The 19,268-nt window shown below is 49.4% G+C and overlaps 1 protein-coding gene across 2 annotated transcripts in view; it reads left to right on the plus strand.

Moving 5' to 3' along the window:
- G3BP2 (G3BP stress granule assembly factor 2) overlaps window positions 1-19,268 on the plus strand; it is a 48,893-nt gene that overhangs the window by 7,007 nt on the left and 22,618 nt on the right. For both annotated transcript variants that reach the window (XM_039539224.1, XM_039539225.1), the window contains exons 2-3: window positions 3,294-3,412; window positions 10,352-10,433. In XM_039539224.1, coding sequence (XP_039395158.1) covers window positions 3,318-3,412; window positions 10,352-10,433 — 177 coding nt within the window. In that variant the 5' untranslated portion in view covers window positions 3,294-3,317. The remainder of the gene's footprint in view (window positions 1-3,293; window positions 3,413-10,351; window positions 10,434-19,268) is intronic.

A 19,268-nucleotide genomic window follows, 5' to 3' on the forward strand; every position in this document is an offset into this window, starting at 1 on the left:
TAGCTCAGGACTCGAAAATTAGTGCCATGGCACAGTGAGTATGGCCCTTCTCAAAGCAGAAAAGGTCATGTGCTTGTACTCTGTTCTAGTCAGTGCCTCATTGTAAGACAAGCACACTGATGTGAGGAAGGCACCTAGCATCTAACAAGACTGGTGTTATCAGCATATCCTACCATTGTATCCATGGGAGTGTATATGTGAGGCTCCAGAGCCTTGTGCAAGTGTAATGGTGTCTTGTGTCATGGCTCTTTCTGAGAAGCTTCACACTAATTGTCATTGGAAAGCAGGCACTGGGTCATCTAGAAGCTGAGATCAGATGTGTGTATCAGGAAGAGGTTTTATGCCAATATCAGAGGCGCTCCTGGAAACTCATGTGCCTTCTGAGAGTTAAGAGGGTGCCATCTGGATAAAATAGAGGTTGCTCTTAGTCTGGTGGGAGGGATAGCTCAGTGGTTTGAGCATTGGCCTGCTAAACCCAGGGTTGTGAGTTCAATCTTTGAGGGGGCCATTTAGGGATCTGGGGAAAAAATCTGTCTGGGGATTGGTCCTGCTTTAAGCAGGGAGTTGGACTAGATGACCTCCTGAGGTCCCTTCCAACCCTGATATTCTGTGATTCACAAACCTGCCACTCTGTGACATGGTATTCTGAGAGGGTTGCATGGGGGGGCTGTTGACTTGGTGGGCTGGAGCAACTGACCAAAGCCATTCTGTATTGTTGAGAAGTATGACAGTGTGAGGCACTTCTCAGAGCACCCAGCTCTCATCTGTGCTTTTGGGCTGGGAGAATGCAGAGCTCAGATGACAGGGGACCTCACCCTAGACAATACCCTCCATTCTGGTGCACTAAGGGAATGGCAGAGCAAAGAGACTGCTGGTTCTTTTGCTTTCCTGACATGCCATGGTCACTGCAGGGGTTGTCTGTACAGTGGCTTCTTCCTCTGTGGAGGTGTTCCAGTGGGCTTACAGAACCTGGGAGCCAGCTCCCTGTAGCTTGCTCATCTCCCTGGTGCTCCAGGATAGCATTGGAGTGGAGTGATGTGGGCAGGGCAGCAGGGTTCTGAAACATACAGGGGTTTCTGTCCCCTGTGCTGATATGTCAAGATGACAATGATGCTGAGGGCCTGTGTACGAATAGTTTCATTTGCTACATTGATGTGATGAGAAAACTTTCCCTCTCATGTTGAGATGTCTGGGATTGGGCAGAGTTGGGCTGGAATGCATTGCAGTACCAGTTTCCTTCCTGCTAGCATGCCAGTACAAGGAGTATAATGTTGAGATACTGTTGCTGTCTCCATCCACCTTTTTCCTGAGTACTAATTCTCTGATAGACTGTCAGTGATTTGCTGAGAGGCAATGGTATTGAGGCATCACTACAAGCTTGACTCAGAAACATTAGCATTAGTTGCAGGTGCTGGGCATTGGAGACTCTGTGGGGCAGGACAGGCTTTACAAGTTACTGAAGTATCCAGCAGGTTTCCATTATTTTAGTTTTGTTGTACATCTGTTGGTCTCCAGACCTGTTGCCATGCCACCAAGTCATGCCATCTGTTTCACCTTCTAAGAGTCACATGCCTTTGAATTTCTCAGTGTTAGCTCCTCCTGCAGCCCTTGCATTTCTCACACTTCCAATTTCTTTGGGTAGCAAGCTGAAGTGTCTTTTAGGAATTGTTGGAGTTCTGGTTTCACAACCGCTTTCTCATGAAGGTACCACTTCAGTGTGTGTAATGCTGTCTTCTGGGAAGATAGGGACATGGAGGGTCATGTGATAAGAAAAGATTGAATTGTATCAATTCTTCTATTATCGGGCATGACTTTTAAGACTGAAATTGATGTCTTAGTCAGCTGGCGTATATACCCAATAGTCAGCATAGTGGTGTTTGCTTCCCAAAGATGTTGGATTGGGATTGTAGTGGAAGTTACGTTCCTGTTGGCTCATTCACTGCTTGTTGCAATGTGCATATTTGCTCATTAGGGACACCTGTGTAGGAGGGATGTGGAGACCAAAGTGGTGTCAATACTGATACAATAGTGGTGGCTTGTGTTTTGTAACCTCCACATGAGAATTTCATTGGCCTCACCAGGTTTTGGTGGAGACTAATGCCCATCTGTATCTGAGAACAGATAACCTCAAGACTTTTTGGTCCAGGGACAATGCTCACAACAGATTTTCCAAAGTTGGTTCTACTAGGATAACCGTATAGCCTGTTAAGGGAGTTCATGTAGGAAAAACACAGGAAATGTTTTGTCCAGAGCAGAAACTATGCATGTTTAGTTTCTGGAAATTGGGACAGTCACATGCACTTCAAGGACTTTGAGTTCTGGTAGACCAGGGAATAGTCTGCTCGTGTCTTTGCTAGTGTTCAAGAAGCTTTCAGTCATGGTCTTGGGTACCATTGCCACAGATACATACTTGTATAGTTCTTCTCCTTAGATTGACTATCTGTGGAGGACTTCTGCTGTGTTCTTCTTTCCTTTGGAGCCTGCTTCTGAAGCAGAGAAATTTGAAATTCCCCCAGTCCCCAAGTTTTGGTATCTTACAGGATGTTTCTTACTTGATTGGGCCAAATGTACCTGAGTTTGAGTTCCTACTCTTGAAAGGAACTGGGCTGGAAAATTCAGAGCCATCTTAGGTTAGAGCATGGTCATTAAAGCAAAGCTGCTGAATCTCCAGACAGGTACCTTGAAACATCAGATAATTCTAATAGCTAAGGAATTTCTCCCATGACTTGTGTTGAAGGATAATTCCTTTTGGAAAAGCAGACTTACAAGGGAAATAAGTTTACTGTATAAAAGGTGGTGAGCCTCTCAATTTTTTTGCTTGAGTGCAAGTACTGCTGTTGTAAGATAAAAAAGACCAAAGGACATAAGTAACTAACATAATCTTTCATTTGAAACTTTGTTTTAATGACTTTAATCAACCTCTTGCTAATAAAGGGTAAACTAATTGTAATCACCAGTATTTTGGATAATTTTGTGGTATTTATTTAAATTAATTTAACAAGTATAGCTTGCCTCGTCTGTCTCCACTGAAACTAGTGTCCTTGCTAATTACTTAGAGATCTTGAAAATTAGATCAATTTGTCAAGATAATGAATGATTGAACTACAGCAGTCTTGAGTTACTCAGGTATTTTTAAGTCTGAGACTACATGTTGGTGTAGTAGTTTCTTACCAAATAGTGATTCCTGTTTTACATAGGATTTCATAAAAATCCATGTGAGGGGATGAATGGATGGACGTATTAAATTGCAGGGTTGCTTTTAAAGTAATTTATTAATTTTTGTCTACTTACAGCATTTGACACTCAGTACCAAAGAAATGGTGATGGAGAAGCCAAGTCCCCTGCTTGTAGGGCGGGAGTTTGTGAGGCAGTACTATACTTTGCTAAATAAAGCTCCTGACTTCTTGCACAGGTAATCTTTTTCTATGTAAATTAATTTATGTATTCTTGAATATAAGAAGCAGACTGTATTTTTGGATGAATGTAAAATAAATTTATTGTATCTAAATTTAAGAACTCTTGGCGTTGGGTGGGGGAGTTGAAAATTATTCCCATATCATTTGAAAGGTAGGTAATTACAGCTATGCTGAAAGCTATTATTTTATAAAACTTGTGTGCTTTATTTGAGTATGTCACTCTATATAGCTATTCAGGCAGATTTTATATATATATATATAATATTATTACACACACACACACACACACTGTATGTTCATTTGGGTATTTTTTACAAATGCATATGGAGCAAATTATCCTTGTAAAGTAGAATTCTAGATGAATTTCTTAAAACTGTAGTAAAGTTAGTAAGACAGCCCCTGAACTCCTAGGTAAAAATCAAGCTTCCAGTGTCCAGGTAGTGTAGGGGTTCATTTAGCTAATGTTAGCTGGACACAACTAGAAAATCCTATTGCTGTCTGAGACTTTCGTACCCACTAAGGCCTGCATAACTGGAAGATTACAATAAATATTTTTTTGCTAAATTTATTTTGTACATTTAATGGCATGGTATAGTCAGTTTCATTGTCTTCCCCTGTATAGTTAGTTTTCTGAGTTTATGTAGCATTATTTATGTGGCAACAAGGTAGCGAAATGTTTTTTTAAAAAAAAGTCTGTAAAACAACAAAAAAAGACTCAATCAGATATAGTACCTACCAAGAGAGCTAAAAGTTATAGTTAACTAAGCTTTGTGTTGACTGAGAAACTCCCATGAGAAGTACAGTAGAAGCTGTTTTATCTAGCATGTTGGGGGAATGGGAGATGCCAGTTAACTAAGAGGGAGTGAGTTTGGGTGCAGGGTTAGGGCTCTGGGAGGGAGTTTGGGTGCAGGGGGGCCTCGGGGCAGGGGTTTGGGGCACAGGAGGGGGTGCCGGATGTAGGGGCTGCTCATCTCTGGCGGCTCCCCACAAGTGGCTATCTGTCCTGGGCTCTGGCTGCTCCTAGGCGGAGGTGCAGCTCATGGCTGTACCTGCTGCCGCTGCCCCTGCAGTTCCCACTGGCTGCAGTTCCCAGCCAAAGGGGTGGGGGGGCAGGCAGCATGCAGAGCCGCCTGCTGTGCCTCTGCCTAGGAGCAGCTGGAGTCCGGGACAGGTCACAGCTTGCAGGGCATCCCACCCTGCACCCAAGCTCCCTATTCTCATAGCTGAAGTTGCGTATCTTAGGGCAGGCGTGCTCTCTAACACGCACATGGCCTCTGCTTTGCACCAGGCCCAGAGAAGTGTTTGCCTAGGGCCCCGTGACCCACTGGTGAGTCAGGACTCACCATTTGGGAAACACTGCAGTAGACAACTTGCCGTGTCCAAAGTGAACGTGAGAGAGGCTTGGGGTGTTTGGCACCCACTAGATGGAAATGGACTCCCCAAGCAGCTTGCAGGACATCACCCTCTTAGAAGAAGGGATTGAGATTCCTTTTACAGTGGGGTGCAGCGGGGGACTGGTTTCTTACTTGGTCATCCCAGGTCAGTGTGGCAGCCCCATAAATACTCTTTTGTCTGATAGTTGCTATACCTTGACAGTTAGCAGGGCTCAAGTGATGTGAGCGCTCTATGCAACACCACTCTTGACGCTTTTTTGTGAGGAGCAGCAGTGGTGTTCTGGCACTTGTATTTTAGGCCAGAAGTGCATAGCGGTACTTCTTTTTTAGGACTGACTTTTAGGTGTCCGATAAAATTTCCAAGCCCTGTGTGTGAATAGGAGTGAGTGAAGAGAGATTGGTATTCAGAAGTTGAGAGAAGGAAAAGGGAGGTGAAAGTCTAACAAGAGGGCAAGGGTAAGGGGGCAGAAGGAAAGAAAGAAGAGAGGAAATAAAGTGAAGACAAGATGGGAAAAGACAAGCTATGATCTCTTGTAGGTAAGAAAGTGGAGTGAAAACAGAAAATGAAAAGTTGCAGCAAAAACGAGAGTTACATTTTTCAAATTATTTTTTATGAATTCGATATGCACTCTTACAGTTAAATACTGTGCACAGTTGTTCCTTTACGTTGCAGAAGACATGGGTTTTTTAGGGCAAGGGTGTGATGTCACATCTCCTTCACTTTGGCTCTTAGGCCTAGTCCTTGAACTAGTAGGTGGTGTCAGTTTTTAAGTCTTGCAGAAAACTACCTTCTCTAGAGATGTAACAATATAGCTGGAGCTCTGATCACATGCTCCTCTTTAAGCAAGATACTAGGGTCTTTCATTCAAACTCCAGTCCTTATTCTTATTGGGTGCTGCTTTAGCATTTGGGTAGAAGATTCAGTAGTTTTTGATTTTTGGGTTTATAATCTGCAATTCAGCACTTTTCTGGAGTTGGTGTCTGAGTCTTCAGGTTTTTGATCTAGCCCTTCCTCAGATTGACACTTGATTTGTTTTAAGTCTGTTCCTGTTGTTCTCTTTTAGATTCCTCTGCTCCCCTGATTCTCTCTAACTGCCCTATAAACTGAGCTGATTGCCGAGACTGTTTGCATGTTGGTGAAAAGTCTGGTGCTTTAGGGGGAGATCAGTGGTGGGTAATTGTCAACTCTAGTCACAGAAACTCAGTGTATGCTGCTTCTGTGAAAAGCAGCTCTCCAGGTTATCCTGAATGATAGTACATGTTGACAGGCAGCAGGAACTGTTGACACTGAGGATTCTGTATCAAGGAAGGACCCTTAACAAACCAGAGTGTAAAGCATAATTACTTATAAGCCTCCTTGTATCATTTTTTTTAATGACCTTCTGGTACTGCCAATGCATGAGGCTTGATGAATTCCTGGGAATGGTCCAGGATTTTCAGCAGCTAGTGTTCCTTACAACAGGTGGTTATTCTGAGTACAGATTGCACCTTTGAGCACTTGGTGAAAATGCTGGAGTGTCTCCCCTCAGTTGTTGCTCTGAACTAGCACAGTTCTGCAGGGCAACAGAACCACTTTAAGATATTGTGGAGATCTCTAACTGCAAGCTAACCCAGTTTTCTTAGCTTGGGACACTGGATGTGGCCTGTTGTGGAGGACACTAGCGTCTGTCAGAGTTCCTCTTGAAGCATAGGTGCCAACTTTCTCTGGTGCTGGTGGGTGCCCGTGACTCCCCCCCCTTTCTGTGGCCCCACCCCAACTCCACCCCATCCCCACGCCGGCCCTGCCCCCATTCCAACCCCATCCCCAAAGTCCCTGCCCTAACTCCGCCCCCTCCCTGCCTCTGTTGGATCCCTTCCCCAAATCCCCACCCCGGCCCTGCCTCTTCCCCCAGCGTGGCATTCCCTCTCCTCCCCCCTCCATCCCTGCCCCGCGAATCAGCTGATTCATGGTGCAAGCGCTGTGAGGGAGGGAGGAGAAGCAGGATGCAGCGGCACGCTCACGGAGGAGGCGGAGGTGAGCTGGAGCAATGGGGCGGGGCCACAGGGAGCTGCTGGTGGGGGCTGAGCATGCACCAGTTTTTTTCCGTGGGTGCTTCAGCCCCGGAGCGCCCATGGGGTCGGCGCCTATGTCTTGAAGCACTTTTTGTGTGCTCCCTGTGCTGTTTGCCTGATCTGTAGCTGAACTATTACATCTATAGAGGCTGTGGTTTTAAGGACTTGACAGTGTTTGACATCCATCTGAAGGAATCGTAATAGTTCCACAGAGACTAGAGAAGAGTTGGACAATTAGCATTTACAATCTCTCTCCCCAGTAAAAGCTTCAGGGCAGCCCCAGAGATCCTTGTCAGTAGGCATCCTCAAAAACTCAGCCAGTAGTCTAGCTACGGGATCTAGGAGTGCTACTCCAGATAGCTTTGTTGGTTATGTGGTTTGAATGGGAGTTCCATCCTAGATGAACCTCTATGGCTTTGCTGGTGCTATAGCTTCTGTGATCTGTTATGGATGGAAACTGTAGATTTGTGTACGTGGGAGCTAAACATTTATTCCCCTGATGGAGCTTTAACTTCTAGTTGGTAGCCGTATCTTGGTCGATAGCTCTGAATGATCAGCAGATCTGCCCCTTAGTGGGCTCTTTACTCAGGATGTTCAGGGACTGCAAGGCCAAGATCTGGGGGAACTTCATAGTTCCACATGAACAAGAAATGTACATCTCCCATGACTTCCCCTGGTGTGGAGGTTGAGCTACTTGCTCATGGAGGGTTATAATTTAGATCTGTTTGGGAAGTTTTGCATGATTTGCTCATCTCTGTAGCTACCCTTGGAATTGGGAGTTCGGCATGATGAGGTGCTCTAATCTTCTGTACAGGTGCTTATGGGTCCATTGCATGTCCTTTGTTCATCTTCAAGTACTTAAGAAAATAAAATTCTTAATTTCAAATTTAGAATAGCTCATTTCTCACTCCTGAAAACAATTTACTAGAGTGTTCCGAGGCTTCTAAAGTATGTAGTTTTATAGCATATTTATTAAGGTACAGCCCTTGGACTGGCCTGCAGCTGCTTCAGAAGGTCAAATCTTAAGAATTAAATAATTTTTTTGGTGAGATTTATACTGGAGGCACTATTTTCAGGAGTGACAATCCAGCATAATTTATTTTCAGAAAAGCAGGTCGTTTCTCTTGAACCTCAGATATGCATGAATAGTGTCTTATCAGAGTATTTGGTGTATGCCAGTGTTCCTGAAAATACTCTTATCAAAAATACTTGCAAAATCACACACATGTATAATAGAAGAATAACATAAAGTAGTAGTGGGGTAAAGTGCTAGCTTAGTGGAGCAGCAGTAGCAACTCATAGGTAAGATGTGTTTCTCTCAATACTTAATGCAAAGTTTCAATCTGTTTTGCATGGCGAATGATACTGTCTCTCTTGTCCAAATCCATATAAAAAAATGTGATAGATTTACTAGAAAGTACTCAAGAAAATTCTGTTTTCAGTTAGTTTGCAACATTAAAAATGCTCCTTTAGAGCTGACACTTCTGAGTCTCATCTTTCTGACCCCTCTAGGTTAAAGTCTGAAGTCTGTAGGAAAGCAGAAATTTACAGAGTGTGTGGGTTAGGGTGTCTCTGGGGAGCATATTTCTTACTGGTGAACAAAAATTCTAATAACTTGTTAAAAGTGAAAACTAATGTGCAGCAGTAACTGCTGGGTGGATAAAATGTTCCAACGTTTGAAAGACTAATTGAAATTAATTTTGTAAGTTCTGTCATGCACTAAACTGACTCAATCCAACTAGCAGTAGAAGAAAGTTAGTGTTTTGAAAAGTGGGTGGAGGGTATCTAACATTCAGTTTGAAAAAGGGAGGAGGGATAGCTCAGTGGTTTGAGCATTGGCCTGCTAAACCCAGGGTTGTGAGTTCAATCCTTGAGGAGGCCACTTAGGGATCTGGGGTAAAAAGTGGTCCTGCTAGTGAAGGCAGGGGGCTGGACTCGATGACCTTTTGAGGTCCCTTCCACTTCTAGGAGATTGGTATATCTCCAATTATTACCTATTACCTAACTTTCCATATGTAGATTACTGTTTTGTTTTGTTTAAAAATGTATATAAGGGGATTGAAATTAAGTTGCTTTATCCCTTTCAGTTACTACATTGCTATCCAGTGGTGTTCCATTAATATATCTTATTGCAAATACACCATTGTGAAATACTTACCACTGGAAAACACACATTGGCTAATGTAGACTCAGTTTTTCACTTGTCTAGTTAGCAATGTAAGTTCCAAAATTAATACTGTTAAAAGTATGCATTTGGAGTAAATCTGTGCTTACTAATTGCTGAAACTGAAAGATCATAAACCGGTGAAGTTTAAAATGATTAAGATGATACACATCTGTACAAAATTGTAGAAGAAATATATATTGCATGTGATAAATTATGTGGTCATGGAATTAAAGACTACTGGAATGCATATGCAGAAGGGAATAGAATTAAGATTGTACAAACAACCTTCATTTGGAATTTTGACTTGAGTGGTTTTTGTTTAATTTGTAGAAAAATTAAGCAGTTCTGTACAATTAGGGCGAGTTAAACACAGCCAAACATTACATTAAGTCCTGTTACGGTTGTGCAGTACATCATTAACTGAAACATTAACTTCTTCAGTTTTCTGTATTCCAGTGACCCAAATGAATATAAAATTAAGTTCCATCTTGGGATGGAAATAGTTCTTGTATTTCAGTTATAACTAGGGAAGAACAAGGTGATTGAACTAAAACTGGTCTAACATTTATCTCCCTTGAATGGATACTCAGATTTGTTTTTTGGTCAGTTGACTGCTATTCCCCTGCCATGATTTTCGGTTTGATCTCAGCCTACATCTGTTCTAGCTTCTTGGAATAGTGGCTCCTTTAAATCTTATGTTATCATGGGTTTCTGAGTTTTGCAATGCATTTCTGGTCATTGGTGCTGGAGAAGCCAAAGGGCAAAATTGCAAACAAATGTTTCAATGTAGATTTAACTTGGCCAACCTGTTTGTATAGACTGAAGCAATGAAAGAGTGGCTCTTCCTGCACAGCAGCTTTGAAGGATAATACCTATTTATAGAATGCTGATAAGGATCTAGTAAGGATATAAAAGATGTTATCAGTGAAGCCTGAAATCTTAATTGGACCCTCTCTAACACAATCAGTGAGAAGCACTAACTTGGGCACATTTCAAGCTCAAATGATGATAGGACTTAACCACAATTATAAAAAACAAAACAAAAAACAACAAAGTATGGTCGGGCTCATTAGAAACACAGTAGTCATTGTAAATAAAATGGAGGATGTAGAAAGTAGGTCTTGTTCTTCCAATACTCAGGAGTTATAGAAGCAGCTGAATGCACAAATGGAAACATTTCTACAGAAACTAATTTAAAAAAAACAAACCAAAAACATGCCTAACACTACTACACTGGACTTAAACACATGGTGTCTTTGACTTTTGAAATTGGTTTATTTTACTGTCAGAAGCCTAAATTTGAAGCTTCAATGTTTTTGCAGGTTTTATGGCAGGAATTCCTCTTATGTCCATGGTGGACTGGATGCCAGTGGGAAGCCCCAGGAAGCAGTGTATGGCCAAGCTGTATGTATCTAAATCAATTGCATAGTCTTCATTTTAAGACTAGTAACTGTGATACTAATGTCTTAACCACCAATCAGTTTTGTTTTTTCTTGTATTATACTTTTCTTGTCCAATAAGCAAGCTATTACGAATCAGTTACCACCTCTCTCATGTACTGTATAATGGCACAAGCGTACATCCATACTTGTCTGAGTTGTTTTGGCTAGCTGTTATTACCACTCCTCTATTTACTGTATGCATTTTGTGACATGGCTGTTTCCACTGTAGGTAAATGGGTGAACTATCTTCATCTTTCATGCAGATATGTTGATGTGGGAGGTTAGGGGGTCCACAAAATTCCCTACCTGGAAAACTGGCTTGTTTGAGCTCACACCTTTCAGGAAGCTTTTGGGAATGTATAGACTAATATTCAGTGACCTTGACTGATGGGTAAAAGAGCTATCTGACACACTCCCAGACGGCCTTGCTTGGAGCTCTTATTCTGTCAGACTTGGGAGCTCTGAATCAGATTCCGTTCCCAATCCCTCTAGTAGTGTCTGCTATCTGTTTTTGTGAGAGGAGGGTTTGAAGTGCCTAATTTCTCCTGCCTCATCCAAGTAAGTAACCTCTCATTTGGTGGCTGGACAGATCCCACACCATGAAGGGGTTCCCTTTTCATCTCTCTGTTCATCAAGGATGCCAACCTGCACACAGGAGTTTCTGATTCATGATTCATCCATTCAGGGAGCGCTGTCCTCTTTCAGAGAAGCTCCACGTCAACATCTTGGCACTCGGGGCCATTGGGCTGGCTTGAGTCTCCTCCCCGCCAGATACGATCAAGTTAGACAAGGTGGCCTTTTAAAATCAAGTTGGGACCCCAGAGCATTCATTCCAAAAGGAATCACATGTTTTCTTTCCTGGGCAGAGAGAGCTGAGTTCTTTCAAAGCCCTACATCTATGTGATCTCCCAAATAGACTGGTTCCACTGGAAACTCCTGTCTTGGGGAATGGTTCACCACTACCCTCTGCAGGAGCCCTTCAGCAAAGTACCTTCCTGATCCCCATCTCTCTTGATGGACTTCTTCATAGCAAGTGGCAGAGCCTCAGTTCCCAGATACTGTACCCGATGCCTGGGTACAGGGTACTTTCTCTGTATCATTGATGGGGGAGATAGTTTATGCTTACCCTCTTTTCCGCTGGTGTGGTAGGTTCTGCAGAAAGTCGAAAGGATTTTATGCTTTCAGACTTCCTTATTCACAGAGTGGCAAAGATGCACTCAGTTTGTAGACCACCTCTGTTCTTCAATGATTTCGGCCAGTGATTACCCGGGAAAGTGTATTCCAGGGATTTTTCTGCTCTTCCCTCCCCTCTCCCCCCAAACTCCCTTCTTTCACAACTAGCAATCTCTGACCTGACCTTCTCTATTTCCACAAAGGATAATTTTCTGTGCTTGTAGGAGGGTGGCTTTTTTACCTTTTGCTGCAGATTGTCATCTCTGCAAAGAAAACCACTATTTCCTGCATACTGGCTTTTTCCAAGATAGGTTTGAGGGTGCTAGCTCTTTTGATGTTCAGGCACCCATTCTTAGGCTTCCCCACTGTCTTCTACCAGGATCCTTAAAATAAGACACTGCTTTTTACTAGGGCTGTCAAAGTATTTTTTTTAATCTTGCAATTAATTTTTTTAAAAGTTGCAATTAATCGCACTATTAATAATAGAATACCATTCTTCTTCTTTGAGTGATTGCTCCTATGCATTCCAGTGTTAGGTGCACGCACACGCCGGCTCTTCGGAGAAGATTTTTTTTAGCCGGCCGCGGGGGCGCCTGGCCCCTGGGGCGCGCGCGCGCTAGCGCAGGATATAGCCCCCAGCCGGCCCCCCCCCCTCAGTTCCTTCTCTTTCTTTCCGCCGTGTGTCGTGGGAACAGTGGAGCACAGCTTAGCTGACCTCCACTTCGTAGTTTTCTCTCGTTCTGTTTTGTTTTTTTTTTAGTTTTGTTTGTTTTTTGTTTGTAGAATAGTATTTATTTTTTATTTCTTTGGGTTGGGGTTTATCCCCTCCCCCGGCGGGGTCCGGTGCCCGGTCCACCACAGGGTTTTTGCCTGCCTGGCCGCCCCGCCCCCACAAGAGATCTTCTCTCTCCCTCTCCTCGAGGATCTTACCTCACAGATAAGTGCGCGCGCGAGGCCCTCTTAATCCGTGGAACAAAGGGGAGCGGGCTGAATTTTGAGAAGAGGAGGAGAGGGCAGCTCTCCCTCCGACCGGCGCGCGCCGCGCGCCGCTCGCATGTCGCTACGCTCGCACCGCGCCAGCGCGTCGCCACTCACCGCCCCACCACCGCCGCCACCGCGCACGCTCGCGTGTCTCCATGGACCTCTCAAGAGATGCTGGAGAGAGGCCCGCCAGGCCGCAGCCGTCCAGTCCGGTCGAGTCCGGCCGGCCGGTGCTACCGTGGTCGGCGCTCCTGCGTCGAGCCGAGCTCTCCGCCGCTCCGCCGCCGCGCGCCTGCGGCGCGGACGCGCGGCACCGGCACTCACCGCGCGCCGACGCGAATCCGCAATATCTCACTCCGGCACTCCAAGAGCCGAAAGGTCGGAGCCCGTGCTCTCGCGGCGGGACCGTGGCCGTCGCGGCGCTCGCTCGCTGGCGAGCGCGCCGCGCTGCGCTCCGCTGCCGCTGTGCTCTGTCGGATCGCACGCACCGATGCTCGCGCACCGAGCGAATCCAGCTTCACTCTCAGCACTCAGTCAGCCCCCGGAAGGTGCTGCAAGTCTCCGGTGGCCGCGCCGCTCGAGCCGCTCGCAGCTCGCTCCCGAGCGCCCGCTTCCGCTTGCCGACGGCCCGCGGCGCCGCAGCTCGGCACGCTCTTTCACGCGCTCCGGCCCAATATCCACACCCACACCCGTCAGTCCGGTCAGGCCGAAAAACGCGAGTCCGGTGCGAGCCTGCGGTAGTGCTGCCGGCCGCGCGCTCGCCCGCTCTGCGTGTTCGCCGCCTGCTCCCGGACGCCGCGCGCCGCGGTGTTCCCGCCCGGCACCCCGCCCGCCACACCCACGGCACCCCGTCGCACCTGCCGCAGCGCAGACCCGGCTAAGCCGGTGCCTCGCTCGGGCGCGGCTGGCCCCGCGTCCCGCAGCCGAAGCGCGAGGTGCGACGCGCGGTCGGAGCCGCGCGCGCGGCAGCAGCCGCGCCGCGCCGAGTCGCCGCCAATGTTCCGGCGGCCACGCAGCCGCCCACACCAGGCAAGAGCCGCGGCAGAGCGCCACGAACGTGCCGCCGCCGCTCCGCCCGCCGCCGCGCCCGCTCCGGCCTGAAGCTGCGTGCGCCCGGCCGCCCCGCGGCTCCCGCTATCCGCGCGCACCGGCCCCCGGCGCCGCGCTCACCGGCCCGAGCACACCGACACGCCGGCCGCCGAAGACCATTAACTCCGCCAGGCAAAGGCCGCCGAACCGGGTCACTGCTGGACCGTGGCGGAGCTGTGTCGAGCGAAGCTGCATCTCCAGCTGCAGCTGTTCCTAAGCTCACTGTTCTACACCGCACGCATTGAGGGGACCGCAAGGGCGCGCATCGCCGACAGCATCTCTCGCATCCGGCACCTGCTCAGGGTCGCCACGCAAGCCTGCCTAGATCAGGCCACGGCACCGCTCAGGGCACCGGTCCTACCTCCGGCCGCGCCAGCGTTCTCGGTCCCGCTCGTGTTCCCGCCCGTGTTCCGTCTCCACACACCGCACCGTCTCCATGTTGTGTCCAGTAGCTGTCGCCAGCATGCTCGCACGAGCACCGAGCATCGCCATCCGCACGGGGGGACACTCAGCACCCAAGCCGCGGGCCGCACCGGACATCGAGCCTCGCACCCGCGCGCGTCGCACCCCGCACCGTCGGTCCTGGCCTTACCCCGCGGGCGAGTCGGTCTCATCCCAGTCGGTCGTCAGCCGCGATCCCAGTGCCGGGCTCCTCGACGGCCAGCCAGCAGAAGACTCTTGCTGCCTGCTGCTCCTGTTCATCCAGCCATCAGCCAGTCAGTGCCGTCCGAGTCGCCGTGTTCCAGAGAGTAGCACCGAGGTGCCCCGGTGCCCTACGGCTCCAGGCCCTCCAGTGGTCATTCTGGTTCTGGTGGGTGTTCCTCCGTAGTCCACAGTACAGAGGTAACAATCCATCTCATCAGGCCCTCCGAGCTCTGGGGGCTCTGCTCCGTCTCCCGTCCCCGGCCCCAACCCCCCCGTCGAAGGCCCAGGAGCACCCCCTCACCCAGGAGGGGGTTGTCCAGGAACCCGGATCAGAGCTCCAGCCCACTCCCCCCCGGCCCATCTCTTCCTCTCTTCCCCGGCTCCCCAGCCAGCCCCTCCCCACGGAGCAGGAACATACCGCTCCAGCCCCTTGCCAAGCGGCCGCACGCGGGCCAGGCTGGGCGAAAGCACTGTGGGCAAACTGGAGGGCCCTGCCCTCATGTAGCGGCCAGCACAGCCATGCTCCGCCGCTTACTGTCCAGCGCGGTGGGCTTTTTCCAGGCGGTCAGAAACTCCCGTCCCTCAGAGTCACGTCCCTCCTCGGCAACTCCCGCCGAGCTGAGAGCTCCTCCAGCCGCTCTGCCCAGGGCTCGAGCGCTGCAGCTCCAGGCCACCTCGTTGCCACGCTCAGCTGCAGGTGTTCCAGTTACTGCGTGGCTCAGGCCTTCTCCAGCAGCAGCAGCAGATCTTGCCTTTGCCCTTCTCAGGCACTGGCCTGTTCTCTGCAGCACTTCCTGGCCAGCTGCACCAGCTTAGGCCTACTGGCGCTGGGCTCCAGGGTCGGCATGCACACGCCCCGCAGGCCTCCGGCGCACCCGGCGACGCCACTCCCAGCGCGCCCTAGCCAGCCCCTACGCTCGGCACACCCTACGCTGCCAACCAATGGGGCAAAAGCCAGCCCATTGGCAAGGGCAGGACCCCTCTCACAGCGATTCCTCAATGGGGCAAAAGCCTGACTCTCTCTGCGATTCTCTGGCAAGAGGTGCCTCTTCCCTCCTCTCTCCTCTAGCTCTCGGACGCCCTCCTGCTCCTACCTCTGGGGAAGGATGCGGGGTCTCCTCGCAGAGGGAGGTTCACAGGGAGGTCACCTACTCCAGGGATCCCTGAGGGATGGTGGAGGCCAACGATGAGCCCATCCCCAATTTTCACGTGCCCTTTTCTGGCACATCGCATCCTGATCCCCTCCTTTGGCATTTCTATTCCCAGCCTCCACAGGCGGTTATCCTCCACACAGGCCACCTCTCAGTCCAGGGCCACTCATGGTGGGGCCAGTGCGGGCCCCTCCGCGTTCACGGCAGTTCGGCCCCGGGGTATTCCCGCCACATGGCTGTAGTCGCCCCCCTTCTTCAACCCCTCTACACCACCTTCTTTCTTCACGGGCTGCTCACTCCAAGTCATTCACCCGCAGCCCTCTGATACTCACCCAGGCCCAAAGTACCAGTCATATTGGCATCGACACCAACCTGATCCCCATCAGACTCATCCTGATTTCGAATCTATCAGCCACCTGTGTACAGATCTGACGCAAGCAAGCACCAGCCAGCTTCCTCGCCAGAGCCTGCTCAGCTTCTTGCCTTGGTCGCCAGGCGAGGGCAGCCACACTGTAGCCTCTTCTTTGCCTGCCTCCAATCTGTGTCATGGCTGTCTACACACCTGGGCAGCCACTGACCACTCTTCGCCGCCCTCACCTGGTCGCTTCTGTTCTGTTCACTGTCACCCGAGCTCTGTGGGCTTCGCGTATGGCTCTCCTGTGGTCTCCACGCGGGTCCGCATGACAGGGTCCCGTTTCGCCGCCCTCTCCTGTCCCGGGTCCCCTCGAGTCGCGTCAACCGGCTCCCGGCATCAGTCAGTTGGTCTCTCTTTGGGGTGTCGTTTCTGTCCACCTGGCCTTCAGGCTGCGTGCTCGCCTGGGTCAGCTCGGTCCGTGGTCCCAGCAGGTCGAGAGCTGAGAGCAGTCTCCACTGTGTACCAGGCGATTCTCCTGGCGCGCCGGTCCAGCAGATCCGATTCAGCAGATTCAGTGGCTCCTCCGCCCTCATTCATTGTCTCCTTCGGTGGTTTCTTCCCCCTTTCGCCTCTCCCCTCTCCCCCGCAGGGGGGGAGAAACATTGAGAGGGCTCTCGATCAGCCATCTCTGGTCTGCTGAGGTCCTGAGGCCGCTCCTCTCCAGTGGGCCGCTCTCCACTGTGGGATGTCCACGCTGGGCCGCTGCACTGTGGTGCCCCTCTGGGTGGACAGAGCTGTGCGACCCTGATCGCCTCCGTCCAGTGCTCTTGGGCAGTGTTGGCACACCCACCATGTACACCTGGGCAGCACCCTACTTGGCCTGCACAGGGACACCCAACCGCGCCTGACGCCCAGCTGCCTTGGTACCTCTGGAGCTTCCGCCTGGACGCGTCGCGCCGGCGCGCTTTCATCTATCTGGCTCTTCGGAAGTTCGTCAGTTCGCAAATTCGCCCATTCGTGGTAGGTTTCAGTTCTCCCATTCCGGTCGTTGTTCCATCTGGGTTTCAGGTTTCTCATACATCCTGTGGGGCTCCGCGCTCTCCGGCCCTCGCCATTCTCGCTCTGTTGTTCCACTCAGGCTTGGTCCGCTCCATCTCTCCCCTCAGGAGCTTGGAGCCAAAATTCTCTCTTGCTGGGCAGTACCATCTCTGCTTGCCCCCGCCCTGCCTTGCCCTCCTGTGTCTGGCCCTAATTGTGTCTCTCAAGGCTTCCTTTTCCTGTGGACAATTTCCTCCCCTCCTGTGTCTGCCTTTTCTATGGCGCAGGGGATATCTACTCTTTGGAGCACTTTTAAACTCCTTCATATCTTCTCCTCCCGCTGCATCATGCCCTCTCTTGACACAGGTGCTCGTCTTCCCTCTCAAAACCCTTCTTCGTGCTCCCTCATCCGCCACAAATACTCATCATGGCTCATGTTCTCCTCCCCCACTCTTCACATTCCACCAGGGCTCAGGCTTCTCTGTTGCCTTCCTGACTACGCACCTCTCCTCCCAGCCCATGTTCCATTACATTCCACCACCAGCACATTCCACCAGTTCTCAGGCTTCTCTTGCTGCCTCCTCCATCATACAGCCCAGGCTCAGGATGTGGGTCCTAATCCAGACCATTGCCTCATTGGGACCATTTCCCTAGAATTGGGAAGCACTCAGGACCTGAGTGCCAGTTTGCTCGACTGCTCACCTCCTCCTCCGACCGCCTAGGTAACTGTTGCTACATCACCCAATCACGCAAATGCCAAAGAGCAATACTCAGAAGTAAAGACTGGGAACCTAACTCATGTGCCGCTTATCCGTCTATCCTGGCGCTCCTATCCAGCCGCCACCCTTCCCACTGTCAGGTGTTCGAGCGCGAAGCCTGAGAACTGATATATCCGGCCAGGTGCGCATAGCAGGCAGTGCATAGCGCCGAACCGCCTAATTTAAACATGTGGGGGGGGGGAGTGAAGTGCTGGGGGAGTGCTGCCTCTTTAAACAAAGCACTCAGGAGCCTGGATGCTTTCTCAGCCAGCAGCAGGTGCTGTCGGCAGCACTCACTCCTCAGCTAGCAGCAATGTCTCTCCCCTTGTCCCCCAGCTCAGTAGTGACCGGGTACCGAGTTGAGGTAGGGAGACACCCCAACATCAGCCCTCCCTGCCCCCACTCTGTGCAGCAGACAGGAGGCAAGCTCCTAGTCTGGAGCAGCTTGGCTAGGGGTGACTCCATGGCGCGGAGAAGAGGCAAGGGCAGCAGTGGAGCAGGCAGCGTGAGAAGGGGCACTTCTGCTGTGAGGGTGCGCAGCAGTGCCCCCCCGAACATGGTGCCTCCTGGGTGTGATTAATGCTCGTTTAATTCAAAACAAATTAACTTTTTAAATCACGTGTTAACTGCAATTAATTGATAGTTCTAATTATTTTTATTACAAAGATTTGCATTGTGTATTATTTATTACTGTTTTACAAAGTGTATTGTGTGTAATTGAAATCAATATATTTGAAAATGTAGAAGAAGATGCAAAATATTTATATACTAAATTTAAGTTGCTATTCTGTTATTTAAGTGTGATTAAAACTGATTAGTCATGACTAATTATTTTCATCTAGATAATTTGTTTTGCATTAAACTCTTGAATTCACTACTTTTTACCCCTTGTCTAAACTGCATGCAAACAGTCCTGTCATGGAAAGTGGCTGCTGTTTAGCCTAGGAAGTTGGGACTTGCACAGTGGTGTAATCTCTTCCTATTTCATGTCTCAAGAAGAAATGTGCCCAAGTTTTCTTCCCAGGATGGTCTGATTTTCCTTTCTAGCCAGGATATTTGACTCTAACATCTGTCCCAAGGTCAGAGTAGAAGTAGGTGGCATTCCTTGGACAGTTGTTCAGTACTTGAGATCTGCTTATCCACAAGCAAAGGTCCTTGTGCTATTTCAGAGCCTTGCAAAGGGGAGGAGTTGTCACAATAACTCTTCCCTGCTGAATCAGGCCCTGCATCTGGCATTGCTCCTCTGCAGAACTCTCCTGCCCATAGAACCTTCATGTGGCCACCGCTCAAAGGAATCATGCTAGACAAAGCACCACAAGCCCTCTGTGGACAAGCTCTGGTGGGCTGCTTTCTGGTGCTCAGATCGTACCTTCCTGAGGGCCCTACTGGAAGGATTCGATTGCATCAGCTGATGCAATGCTTGAAAGGGTCTTTCTGCAGCAGTTTTTAGCGCTATTGCCTTGTGAAGGAGGCCAGTGTACTCCACAGTGCTCTGAACAGCCTTCCCTGCCCCTTCACCTCTCCTTTTATTAGCCAGTCTTAGCTTCTCCCTAGTTTCTCCTTCCCTTCCTGGTCATTGCTAGTCAGATCCTTTCATCCATACAGGT

The sequence above is a fragment of the Mauremys reevesii genome, linkage group 5 (genome assembly GCF_016161935.1).
Source record: "Mauremys reevesii isolate NIE-2019 linkage group 5, ASM1616193v1, whole genome shotgun sequence".
Lineage (NCBI taxonomy): Eukaryota > Metazoa > Chordata > Testudines > Geoemydidae > Mauremys > Mauremys reevesii.